This window comes from Diplotaxodon limnothrissa, linkage group LG2, assembly GCF_057381915.1.
Source record: "Diplotaxodon limnothrissa isolate DT_005_m linkage group LG2, D_limnothrissa_male_GT1.1, whole genome shotgun sequence".
Taxonomy (NCBI): Eukaryota; Metazoa; Chordata; class Actinopteri; order Cichliformes; family Cichlidae; genus Diplotaxodon; species Diplotaxodon limnothrissa.
In genome coordinates this window covers 35,674,924-35,687,399 of record NC_140597.1, presented here as the reverse complement: position 1 = coordinate 35,687,399, position 12,476 = coordinate 35,674,924, and the positions used below count along the sequence as shown (strand labels likewise).

The window sequence follows — 12,476 nt, the reverse complement described above, 5'->3', positions numbered from 1 at the left end:
CTAGTTTTCAGAGTTTACCTACCTACCAAGTGATCTGTATTTTCTGCTCACATACTGAGAGTGTGGTAATAATCTGTACATGATTCGCAGTGTGTAGAGAGCAGGAAGGGGATCACTATCTCTTAACACATAATGTAAACTGTACTTTTTTAAAAAGATCATCGACAGTGACCGTTTTTACAGATTATTTGCTATAAAACTGGTTTATATGACTAATCTCCCTTTAAGATCTGCACAGTTAAATTAGCATCACCCCACTCCCCACTTACCTTGAGGTTAGGTTTTTTTCAAAGATGAACCAGCGCTTTTTTTTCCTTTTTTTTTGTTAAATCAGATATTTCGGGGCATAGAGAAATGGTTCTGTAAAACAAATAAAAACAAAACCCCAAAAAATGTCTTCCTGGAGGAGACCGCAGGGTACAGCTGGAGAGATGGCATTTCTTTGCTGGCTTGGGAATGCCTCAGTTCCCTCTGGAAGAGCTGGAGGTGGTGGCCAGCTCAGACTGCAATCAGGACTGGCAGAAGCACCAGAAACTGGATGTAATAAAAAAAAAGAGAAAGAAAGAAAAAGGAAAGACTGGATATAGCTTCAGTTCTATGTTTGGTAGGCTTGTGGTCCTCCACTGACTCCACCTCTGATGCACAGACTCTATAAAAGTGCATTTAAAGTGTTACACTGGCTCAAAAACAGAAAACATAATATGTATTAAAACAAAAGCCTCTCATTTCAAAGCATCGAAGATACATATAGTGTATACCTCTTCTCTGATGCTATGATTTATTAAAGCACCTCTTGGACTGATCACTGAAGCAGATGGTGGTGGCTCTTATCCAAGCTAAGCTATTTTAAAATACCACTTCTCCTCTACTGTTTTGCAAAAACTCCCTGCAGCAATTCCCCCACATGGCTACAAATTTAAACATCATCTCACCCTTGTGGCAAACATGAGAACAACCAGAGCAGCCTTTTGTTTGAAGTATAAATCATTTACATTGAGAAATCCATGCACAGTTATTCAGGTTGTTCTGGAGTTTGTGGACTTTCAAAGTCCTAAAGCTTGTTCCGAGTCAGAGTCGTGGGAGGGCAGCGGACACAGAAATAAATGAGGTGGAAAAATGCACAATCACAGGCCTGCAGCCAGAGTTAGGCCTCAGTCAAGCAGTCTCTCAAGACTATGACACATGCGTTCAAAAAGTCACAGTGGACTTTAAATAAATCAAACATGGCAATAAATACTAACAAACACCATAATAAAACAGATAAACTGCAGATCGTGTTTACTTCATAAATAAGCAATCTTGTAAACATTATTTTCACTCAGTCTAAGAGATGTTTAAATTTACAGAAAAATCTACACGATGCAATGAACCAAACACTACATGATTTACAACCCTCACCCCGTTCGGCTTTCTGTAACGTCCAAATCATTTCTAAAGTTCAAACAGGCTTCCAGCACCTTTTAAATGTATTTTAATTGTTTCTCAGTATGTCTGTTATTCTTTCCAGAGAAAGACGCTCACTTAACTTGAAATCATTCATCATATCCAGTGCACGTGAGTCTTTTTCCCCCAAGAAATTTAACAGCAGTTCTAAAAATAGCTACAAATGAAGCATAGCCTGTGAGCTAGTTCAGGCAGGCACCCCAAGCTGGATTGCATCACACACACACACACACACACACACACACACTACAATCTGGCAGTCTATTAAAGCTGCAGATTCCCCCATTTCTCCCTCTGATATGTCATTACCCTCCATCACAGCTTGCAGTTTTAACACATCCACCGCCGCAGCATCCACCTGGATGCTCCACAGAGACATCTAAATAGGACATGTCAACGCAATAAAGAAATGCAACTAGGTCAGAGAGCTTCACTCTTTTCTCTTTCCTCAATTTTTCCTTGACACCAAACACTTGAAATGAGCACCTTAAAATTCGATGCATTCATATAAAACGTCTTTAGAAGACAAATCTAGAACATACAAAATAATTAAAAATATACAGCAGGGTTGTATTGAGTTGTTTTTAGATGTGTATCATTATTGCATACAAAAATATAACACATCATAGTGTCATCTGTGTATCGTACAGGTACATAACACGACATCATGCAGATATAGACTTTTCACTTAATGCCAAGAGCTTTGTCCATAAAGTCTGCAAATTTCTTTGGCTGTCCAGGCGGGAAGGGCTGCAGGACTGAGAGGTCCATGGTCCTTAGAGTTTCTGTCAGGGTGCTGAAACATTTCATCCAGAGACAAACAGCTGTTACTTCAATCTGACTGATAATTCTCACATGAATCAGCTGCATGTGGGTTCTGTGTAGGAGCACATACCTGCACGTGCAGTACAACAGGTGGGAGTCTATGTGCAGCTGTCTGGCCAACTCCAGCTGGTGGTTGTCCATCAGTTTATCATTGACTACGACCAGCAGAGATTTGCCTGCACCGAGAGCCTCCAGACAGCTTCCTGCCCCTGAGGAGGAAGAACAACACTGAGATTCTTACCCAGGGAATACACCGGGTGTGTATCTGTGTGACGTCACACCGCTGATAAGTATCTGTTTCATTCTCCGCTGAGATTTTACTCTGCAGAGGGTCTGAAACCTAACTGGATTCTCTGCTGCATTCCTGTATCTCACTTCCTGCGCTTCTCATCAGCTCTGTGCAGGTCAATGCTGTTGAAGATTGTCAAGACAGTCTCACTGTGTCGATGCTACTATGGAGTAGTAAACAGTAGCAAACTGTCCATGTAGGAAGTTTTCTATTCCCTGGAGTGTGACTTCCTGATCACCCCTCTGTTTTACCCGTTTATGTCTTAGTCATGATCCTGTCACAACACTCCCTCATTGTCTACCTGACCCTTGATGTTTTACAACTATATACAAACTATACACCCCACTGATTGTTGCCCTCTCCCATCCTCTTGTGCTTCTATATAAACAGTATGCTTGTCAGTAGCTCACTTTACCAACCCACTCTCCTGGTTGGTAAACCCACTGTATACTAAAATACCATCACAGCTATGGAAAACATGCCTTTGAGCCATTTCTTCAACAACACAGAGCAGAAAGACGATTCTGCTTATGAAACCCGCTGCAGCACATTTGGTGGATCTGCAGTTGTCTTTATTGGGCAGCTGCACTGTTTGTATTCCCAGGATTATTTGTAACTAGAACCCAAGTTAAAGAAAAAACAACAACATTTTGTTGGAAAGTTTTATAGCAACTTCATTGTAATCTTGCAACTGGTAATCCATCACACGAGCATGCTGTGGCCTGTTTATTGTTGGCTGAATTAATGAAGGTGGCTATTATGTAAATGACAAAAATCTAAGAATATTAAGAGTTTCTAGACAAATTATGTCTCAACAGGACCTCAGACATCTTTCCAATGTGTTTATTTTGATGTTATGAGTCTAAAAACGCAATCGGAGCAAAAAGGAATCGAACCACCAACCTTCCGATTAGTGGCTGACCTACTCTACCTCCTGATCCACCCCATAATGAGGTTAGGAAATGTACAAGGTATCTCTGTGAGCTGTAACAAACCGCTTCAGGCAGTTTTTTCTCCTGTTTTTGCTTTGAGACATCACTGAAAATAGATGTCTCTAATTTGACCACCTCGTGCACTGAAGCCCCACCTACACGCTGTTTAAACTTTCTGGTTATGACAGGCAGCCAGTCAGAAGACAGATGGCTTAAAGGGTTAAAAAGAAAAAAGCTCGTTTCAGGCAGAGGACAAACTCAGGAGTTGCACAGTAAGATAAACGAGAGTCATTTTTAACTGTGACTCATACAAATATACTTTAATAGAGCCCAAGTAGAAAAATAGGGAGCTGGAAATGAACATAATAGGTTCACTTTAATGTTTTTGTTTGTCACTCTTACACTGTACTGTAGCTGCACTTTTATTATTACCATATTTTTAAATCCTTACTTCGGTCTTCTCTACAGTTTATTTGACATTTTCTTCTTAGTTCTCTAAATTAACCACCTGTTTATAATTAATACAAATAACATTAATAATGGCCCATTAAATATCCCAGGAGGCCTCTCTAGAGAGCCAACAGTACATTAACAAACCACAGACCTGACTCATCCAGACGGAAAACAGCCATCATGAGAGTTATTAATTGCACCTGTGCTTTTCCTTCTCTGACATGTCAAATGTCTTCTGTGTAAATGGGTCTACTGGGAGAGGAAAACAGGACCAAGTAAAAAGACACAGCAGTGGCTCAAGACTAAGAGCAAACTCAGCCGATTAAAAGAAGAATTTACTATATTTAAACCAGACAACCATTTGTCAACACTGATGGCTCCAGCTGCAGTTTTCTGCTCTTGTTTTGTGTGACAGTAAGCTCGGGATGTTTGTCAGTTTTAGACACTGGGTCAGGAGTAAAAATGTGGAAATGAGAAAAAAAAAAGTGTCCCATCTGTGGGGATGGGATGGGAACTGGTTCTTGTAGAAAACCAGTTCCAAGTCGTCTAATTCCTTGGAAATGTTAGTAAGTGTAATATGTGTAATAATTACTTTATGAGTAACGACTTTGCATGAAAGTAATTTCTTTATTGCTGCTTAGCAATGGTGGTGACTCTCAAAACTGAGCCAATGAGAATCAATAAGGAATCTAATGAATAACTGATATTGACAATGGAATCTGAATCGCTAATTTCTTATCAATCCCCATCCCTACCAGCCTTTTACAGCCATTCTGACACTTTACAGACCGATCTATTTACACAACAGATACACAGTAGTAACTTGTAAAGGAAACAGTCATTTGCAGCTTCAAGTGCCTCTAGAGGCAAAAGGCCTGGTCTTCAGTCATATTTTAAAAGCGTTTAGCTCTGTCTGAAAACTGCTTTGTTATGAATATCCTCCTGTTTGTAACTCCAACTCCACTCGGAGGCCCTCGTACGGCTGCACCATTAATCATCAGTCTTGTGTTTGTACACTGATGAAACATTTCTTTTGCTTTGACTTATGTTTTCCGGGAAGGTCTTTTAACACTTAAAAATTATCGCATGCTTTCCTTGTGTTCATTAAACACACGGGGCCCACATCCATATCAGAGCTGCAATGGTTGGTGGATTAACCTTCATTTGGCAGGAGTGGAGTCATGCAGGATCCTGGCTGCATACTTATATGTTGGTGTGATATTTTTATTTAAAAAACAAAAAACAAAAAACTGTCTTCTTTTTTAAAACCATTAAATATGAAGCAATTTAATAATAATAATAATAATAATAATAAATTTTATTTGTGAGCGCCTTTCAAGTCACCCAAGGACACTTTACAATAGGATAAAACACTTAGTAAAACAATGGCAGAATAAGAACAATAAAATAAAAGCACAAGATAAAATTAACAAACAGTGGATTCACAGTGAATATGCAGATTTGAACAGATGAGTTTTGAGTTGGGATTTAAACTGTGGGAGAGAACCAATGTTTCTTATTTCTGGGAGCAGAGAGTTCCACAGCCTGGGAGCAGAGCAGCTGAAAGCTCTGCTTCCCATGGTGGTGAGGCGGAAGGAAGGTGCAGTAAGCTGGATAAAAGAAGAAGAACGAAGTGAACGGGCAGAACAGGTGGTGGTTAACAGGTCAGAAAGGTAAGGAGGAGCGAGGTTATGAATGGCCTTGAAGGTGAGCAGAAGAAGTTTGAAAATTATCCGGAATTTCACAGGGAGCCAGTGAAGTTCCTGAAGAACAGGGGTGATGTGCTGGTAGGAGGGGGTTCTGGTGATAATGCGAGCAGCAGAGTTCTGAACCAGTTGAAGCTTATGGAGGGATTTTTTATGAAATATGCATACATAATTAGATTCATCACTCCATAAAAGCTGTTGCCACTGATTTTCAGTCCAGTTCTTGAGTAATTTGTTCCACCTCAGCCTTTTCTCTCCATTTCCCCTCCTTATAAATGTCTTGCTAACAGCCACCCGTCCACACCGTTTCTAATGAGGCTTCAGTGAACAGTAGATGGACCAGGTGCATCTCTCAGGTCTTTGCCATTTACTCAAACTTTTTTAAGGACACAGTGCACACCATGTCGAGGTATGTCAAGTTTTCAATTAGAACTAAAGAAATGAGAACAAATTATCTGTTTTTGTGACAGGCCGCTAGCAACAATAGTTATGTGTCGACACAACACTGGCTCATCCTGTGAGTCATTCAAGAAATGCTTGAGTGAGGCTCAAGATTTGCAGATCTTCTTTCCTCCATTTACTCCTGCTGTGACACGGGGGGCATTGATATTTACATGCAGCTCTCAACCAACCAACAGTGAGGCTCTGCAAGTTTTTTGAATGTGTTTCTTATAAATTTAAATGGAAGCTGAGGTTCCTTTTATGCAAGAATCTCACCTTTTTAATTCCAACAGCCATTTAAACCAATTTCAGACGCTTTGGGTTTCTGTAGAGATGTATCCATAGATATAAAAATCTCTTTTCCAGCTAATTGTTTACTCTTATTTTCAACTAGAGATAATAAAAATGAAATAAACTGTCACCATGTGTGGGACGGGAGTGCATTAGCTGTGTAGGACACCTGATCGCCCTACCTGCGTGGCTGATGACGAGATCGGCCTGACTGATGTCCTCTGCTATTGAGTTTTTGAATCGAAAAGCCTCCAGTCTGATGTGTGGACAGCTGTCAGCAGCTGGAAGAACTGAACCTCTTCCAACCTGAAGCACCAAACGCTCATATCCACGAGCCTTTAAAGCCTGAGGGAGAAAATAATTGCTTAGTATGAAAGCAGCACAAATTCACATCAATAATTTACACATTATTGACATTTTTAGACTTCAGAAAGATTTTAGAGGGAATATCTTTCAGTCATATGATATACACATTGTGCAGGTGTGAGCCACCTGCGGCACCTTTTTGAATTAGTTTCCTGAGAACCTTATTCATAACTTGATACCTGCGAGCGTCACAGGTTTGGTTTCATATTTCCTTTTGTCTGCACACAGACAGTCCCGTATGTCATTATATCACCACAGTGCAGTGTTTTAACCTCTAACACAACTTAAAAGCTGTGAATACTGGATTTGTTATTATTATTATTATTATTATACAGATTTTCCTATAATTAATTCATCTACATAATGGTACATGTTGTAGTTCAGGATTAATTGATAAATATTTGCCCATCCTGTTTAATGGCAGCTAATTTTCCATCAAGCTCGAGAACAGCGCTTCACTTGTTCCATATTTTGTCACGTTATAGTTATATTTCTTCAATATTGTTAGAAAATTAGTAAGACACAATGATTACTGTGGTGCTGAAGGGAGATTTTTAAAAAAAGAAATCAAACAAAATGCAAATTTAGGGCTCTAAACAGGGGCAGTACCTGTGGACTGGCAGACCGGGGTGGTGGTCCCCATCTTTAAGAAAGGGGACCGGAGGGTGTGTTCCAACTACAGGGGGATCACACTCCTCAGCCTCCCTGGGAAAGTCTATGCCAGGGTGCTGGAAAGGAGAGTTCGTCCGTTAGTCGAACCTCGGATACAGGAGGAACAATGCGGTTTTCGTCCTGGTCGCGGAACACTGGACCAGCTCTTTATCCTCTCCAGGATACTTGAGGGTGCATGGGAGTTTGCCCAACCAGTCTACATGTGTTTTGTGGACTTGGAGAAGGCATTCGACCGTGTCCCTCGGGGTGTCCTGTGGGAGGTGTTGCGGGAATATGGGGTGTCTGGCCCATTGCTACGGGCCATTCGATCCCTATACAACCGTTGCAAGAGCTTGGTTCGCATTGCCGGCAATAAGTCGGACTCATTCCTGGTGGGTGATGGGCTCCGCCAGGGCTGCCCTTTGTCTCCGGTTCTGTTCATAATTTTTATGGACAGGATTTCTAGGCGCAGCCAAGTGGCGGAGGGCTTTCGCTTTGGTGGCCTCAGAATCTCATCTCTGATTTTTGCAGATGATGTGGTTCTGTTGGCTTCATCGGGTGAGGGCCTCCAGCTCGCACTGGAACGGTTCGCAGCCGAGTGTGAAGCAGCGGGAATGAGGATCAGCACCTCCAAATCTGAGGCCATGGTTCTCAGCCGGAAAAGGGTGGAGTGCCCACTCCGGGTCGGGGATGAGTTCCTGCCCCAAGTGGAGGAGTTCAAGTATCTCGGGGTCTTGTTCGCGAGTGATGGGAGAAGGGAACCGGAGATCGACAGACGGATTGGGGCTGCAGCTGCAGTAATGCGGACGCTGCACCGGTCCGTCGTGGTGAAGAGGGAGCTGAGTGTAAAAGCGAAGCTCTCAATTTACCGGTCGATCTACGTCCCTACCCTCACCTATGGCCACGAGCTGTGGGTAGTGACCGAAAGAACGAGATCGCGGATACAAGCGGCAGAAATGAGCTTCCTCCGAAGGGTGGCTGGCCTCTCCCTTAGAGATAGGGTGAGAAGTTCGGCCATCCGGGAGGGGCTCAGAGTAGAGCAGCTGCTGCTCCACATCGAAAGGAGCCAGCTGAGGTGGTTCGGGCATCTGACAAGGATGCCCCCTGGGCGCCTCCTGGGTGAGGTGTTCCAGGCATGTCCCACCGGGAGGAGGCCCCGGGGCAGACCCAGGACACGCTGGAGAGATTATATCTCTCGGCTGGCCTGGGAACGCCTTGGTATTCCCCCGGATAAGCTGGAGGAGGTGGCTGGGGAGAGGGAGGTCTGGGCCTCTTTGCTTAGGCTGCTGCCCCCGCGACCCGGCCCCGGACAAAGCGGATGAAGATGGATGGATGGATGGGCTCTAACAGACATTTAAGTTACTGTAGCACATACTGAGACCATTTTGGTGAAGAGAAATATTTATTGTTCAGTATTTTATTTTGCACACATGAATGAAATTCTACTCTTATTAATACTGTTATTTTAAATGTTGCTAGGTGCACCTTTTCAATTGCTCATTAGATAAATATCCAATCTACCAATCACATGGTAGCAACTGGTGTTGACGATGTTTCCGTGCCTGAATACATGGTCAAGACAACCTGCTGAAGTTCAAATTGAGCATCAGAAAAAGAACTTAACTGACTTGAAAGTGGCCTTGTTGTTAGTCTCAGTATTTGAGCAACTCGTCTGATCTACTGTGATATTCTTACAAAACCATGAGATAATGGTTAAAAAACAAACAAACAAAAAACCCCAGAAAATATTAGGTGAACATCTGGGTAAAAATGCCTTGTAGATGCCAGAGGTTAGAGGAAAATAGCCAGGCTGCTTTAAGATCATAAGAAGGCATCAGTAACTTAAATAACCACTTGTTACAATCAAGGTATGCAGATGAGCATCTTTGAACACATAACAGCTGGGCAGCAGAAGAGCACACCGGGTGCCACTCCCATCAGCTAAGAACAGGCAGCTGTGACTAAAATTCACATGAGCTCCCCAACGGTGGAAAACAGATGACCGGAAAATGTTGCCTGGTCTGATTAGTCTTGATTTCTTGAACATTCAAACAGTAGGATCATGAAAGCGCGGCTCCATGCTGCCTTTGGCGTAATGGTGTTGTTGACATTTCTTTGCATTCTTAGTGCCAACTGATTATCATTTAAAGTCTAAGAGTATTATTTCTGACTATATCTTTCATTTTATGACCACAGTGTACCATCTTCTGATGCTTGCTTCCAACAGGATATAACACCGTGTTAAAAAGCTCACATAATCCTCAGCCTGTTTTCCTGAACAAGACAACGAGTCACCAAATCTAAATCAAATGGAGCACTTATGGAATATGTTGGAATGGGAGATTCCCGTCATGGATGTGAACCAGCTATGTGACGCCAGCATGTTAATATGAACAAAACTATGTGAGGAATGTTTTCAGCACCTTGTTATATGTTATAAGTGAATGTTATAAAGATTTAAGACAGTTTTGCAGACAAAAGGGAGTCCAAACCAGTCATTGCAAGGTATACCTAATAAATTGACCGGTGAATACATGTACCGATGGCCAGAGATAACTTCCACTTGGTTTTTAAACATAAAACTGGGAGGTTGTCCGCAAAATAACAGAGCACATTTAGCCCACTTATATTGGTCACAGATAAAAGTATTCCTGCATAAAAATAATAGGGAGCTCATAGATTTTAAAAGCTCTACGGCCTATGCCCTGCTGATTTCAGTGGTTTATTGCACACTATTCACATCTTCAATAACTCCTCAGGTAACTTTCCTCACCTGAGTGGCCTCAGAGGAAGTGATGCTCTCAATCAGCTCGTCGAAGCTCGTGGTGCCGACAGTTACAAACACCGTCTTCATGTCTGCTCAGCGAAATTGCCCGGGTTTTCTAAATTTACGCACTTCAGTTTTCATCTCATCCACATCTTCGTCGTGCACCCGCAGACCTGACAGCTACTTCCGCTTCAGAGCCGATGGCGTCACAGCTATGACGTACAACGCGTCATGGCGCCACCTATAGGACCGGAGGTGTTTCTGCGAGGGGTACTATGTGTATGTGTGAGCTGCAGCATGGAAAAATACCAGTTTACTGCTTATGCAGGAAGGTGTCGATTCAGTGACAGGAATGTTAAGCAAGAGCAGGGTAACATGAATGAAAAAATATTAATAATTCCAGGAATCGTTTGGTTTTTCAACATATTTTTCACCATGAAACACAAACATAATGTCCCATGTTTATTATTAATACTAATAATATTGATTATGATGAGGACAATAGTATAATCAGACTACATTTCAACATTTTTCAGGTTATCATAATAAAAAATTATTATGTCATAAGGAATCCAGAGAGCAGATAATGGTGACAAAGACAACAATATAAAAGGGAGTAAGAACAATGTATTTGTAAAGCACATAAATACATGTGCTTTAACTGACCCAAGGACACCTATACACACAGAGGAATGTGATTTCATTATAAAAAAGTAAAAATTGGCACAGAATACAGAACAAAAGAGACACATAGAGTCAACAATAACCAGAGGACAGTAAGGTGGCATGTAGAGTTACAGATATTACAACAAATGAGTGAAAATGTGGGGTTTTAGCCCAGACTTAAAAGCAGAGCTGAAGGATGCTCAACACAAATGTGGAGCAGCGACTGCAAAGACTGTCAGCTCTTTGTTTCACCTTGGAACATATTCATGAGATCTTGGCTTGTGGATCTGACAGACCTGGGAGCTGAATGAAAATGAAAAAGAAGGTAATATAAGCCGGGCTTGTTTATTAAGAGCCCTAAAAACAATCAGTGTGATATTAAAGTGAATTTTTAAATAGACAGACAGCCAGTGTAGCGAGGCCAAGACTGGAGTGATGTGCTCAAATTTTAAAGAGTTACATTAATTCAGAAATGAGCTTCCTCCGAAGGGTGGCTGGCCTCTCCCTTAGAGATAGGGTGAGAAGTTCGGCCATCTGGGAGGGGCTCAGAGTAGAGCCGCTGCTGCTCCACATCGAAAGGAGACAGCTGAGGTGGTTCGGGCATCTGACAAGGATGCCTCCTGGGCGCCTCCTGGGTGAGCTGGGTGAGGTGTTCCGGGCATGTCCCACCAGGAGGAGGCCCCGGGGCAGACCCAGGACATGCTGGAGAGATTATATCTCTCGGCTGGCCTGGGAACGCCTTGGTGTTCCCCCGGATAAGCTGGAGGAGGTGGCTGGGGAGAGGGAGGTCTGGGCCTCTCTGCTTAGGCTGCTGTCCCCGCGACCCGGCCTCGGATAAAGCGGATGAAGATGGATGGATGGATACATTAATTCAAATGTGAAGTAATAAAGGCATGGACGACTGTTTCCAGATCATTTAAAGAAGGAAAGATTTGAGTTTGCTAATGGTTTTTAACTGGTAGCAGCTATTTTTTGACAACGGAACAAATTTGTTTGTCAAAGCGAAGCCCCGGATGAAAAATAATACCCAGGTCTTTTCCATGAGACTTTAAATATGGGATGAGATTACCTAAATTGCTGTCAAAAGCACTCCTAGATTTGGTAGGACCAAAGATGATAGCCTCAGTTTTGTCACTGTTTAACTGGAGGAAGTTAATTATCATCCTGCCTTTAATAGCTTCACGACAGTCCAGTAAGAGCTGGTTTGTAGTTCTGGTTTAAATGATAACGTGCTGGGTTGTTACCAGGTGAACTCTGGCTGGAAGGCTGAGTCATTTGTTTTTGTTTCAGCTGTGTTTTTCCTGTGACAGGTCAAAGGGGTTGTTGTGAAATCTGATTAAACATCAGTGCAAACGGATTAAGCACCAGCTGGCCACACCTGAACAAGCTCCTGAAAGCTCAGCACACACTCATTGTGTAGCATCATAATGAATGCAGGACTGGTAGCTGCAGGCACACCTGGACTACTAATGATGAAAAGCTGCTGTCCATTTACTTCACTGTGGCTTTACAGTGAGCCCTGCCAGGTCTCTTTCACAGACATGGCACCAACAACACGGCTGGGCTCAAAGCTGTCCATGCTGCAACGACAACCATCAAATTCTCATACAGTACTGTATATTTCCACTTCAGTGGGCCAATTCCTG

General features: G+C 42.5%; 1 protein-coding gene across 1 annotated transcript; it reads right to left on the bottom strand.

The window, feature by feature from the left end:
* Window positions 1-1,458: 1,458 nt before the first annotated feature.
* On the bottom strand, window positions 1,459-10,341 carry LOC146639012 (UDP-N-acetylglucosamine transferase subunit ALG13). Its single transcript, XM_085372473.1, has 4 exons — window positions 10,171-10,341; window positions 6,563-6,725; window positions 2,339-2,477; window positions 1,459-2,239 (listed from the first exon to the last, which is right to left on the bottom strand). The coding sequence occupies exons 1-4, from the start codon at window positions 10,249-10,251 to the stop codon at window positions 2,128-2,130; spliced, it is 495 nt and encodes a 164-aa protein (XP_085228599.1). The 5' UTR covers window positions 10,252-10,341; the 3' UTR covers window positions 1,459-2,127.
* Between the last annotated feature and the right edge of the window lie 2,135 nt (window positions 10,342-12,476).

Excerpts from the sequence above, each read along its gene's own strand:
- LOC146639012 (XM_085372473.1), bottom strand. The coding sequence starts at position 10,251 with ATGAAGACGGTGTTTGTAACTGTCGGCACCACGAGCTTCGACGAGCTG. Across the intron at positions 2,478-6,562 it reads TCTCGTCATCAGCCACGCAG|GGGCAGGAAGCTGTCTGGAG; the intron begins GTAGGGCGATCA and ends CTTCCTCCTCAG. Across the intron at positions 2,240-2,338 it reads CTGTTGTACTGCACGTGCAG|CACCCTGACAGAAACTCTAA; the intron begins GTATGTGCTCCT and ends GAAATGTTTCAG.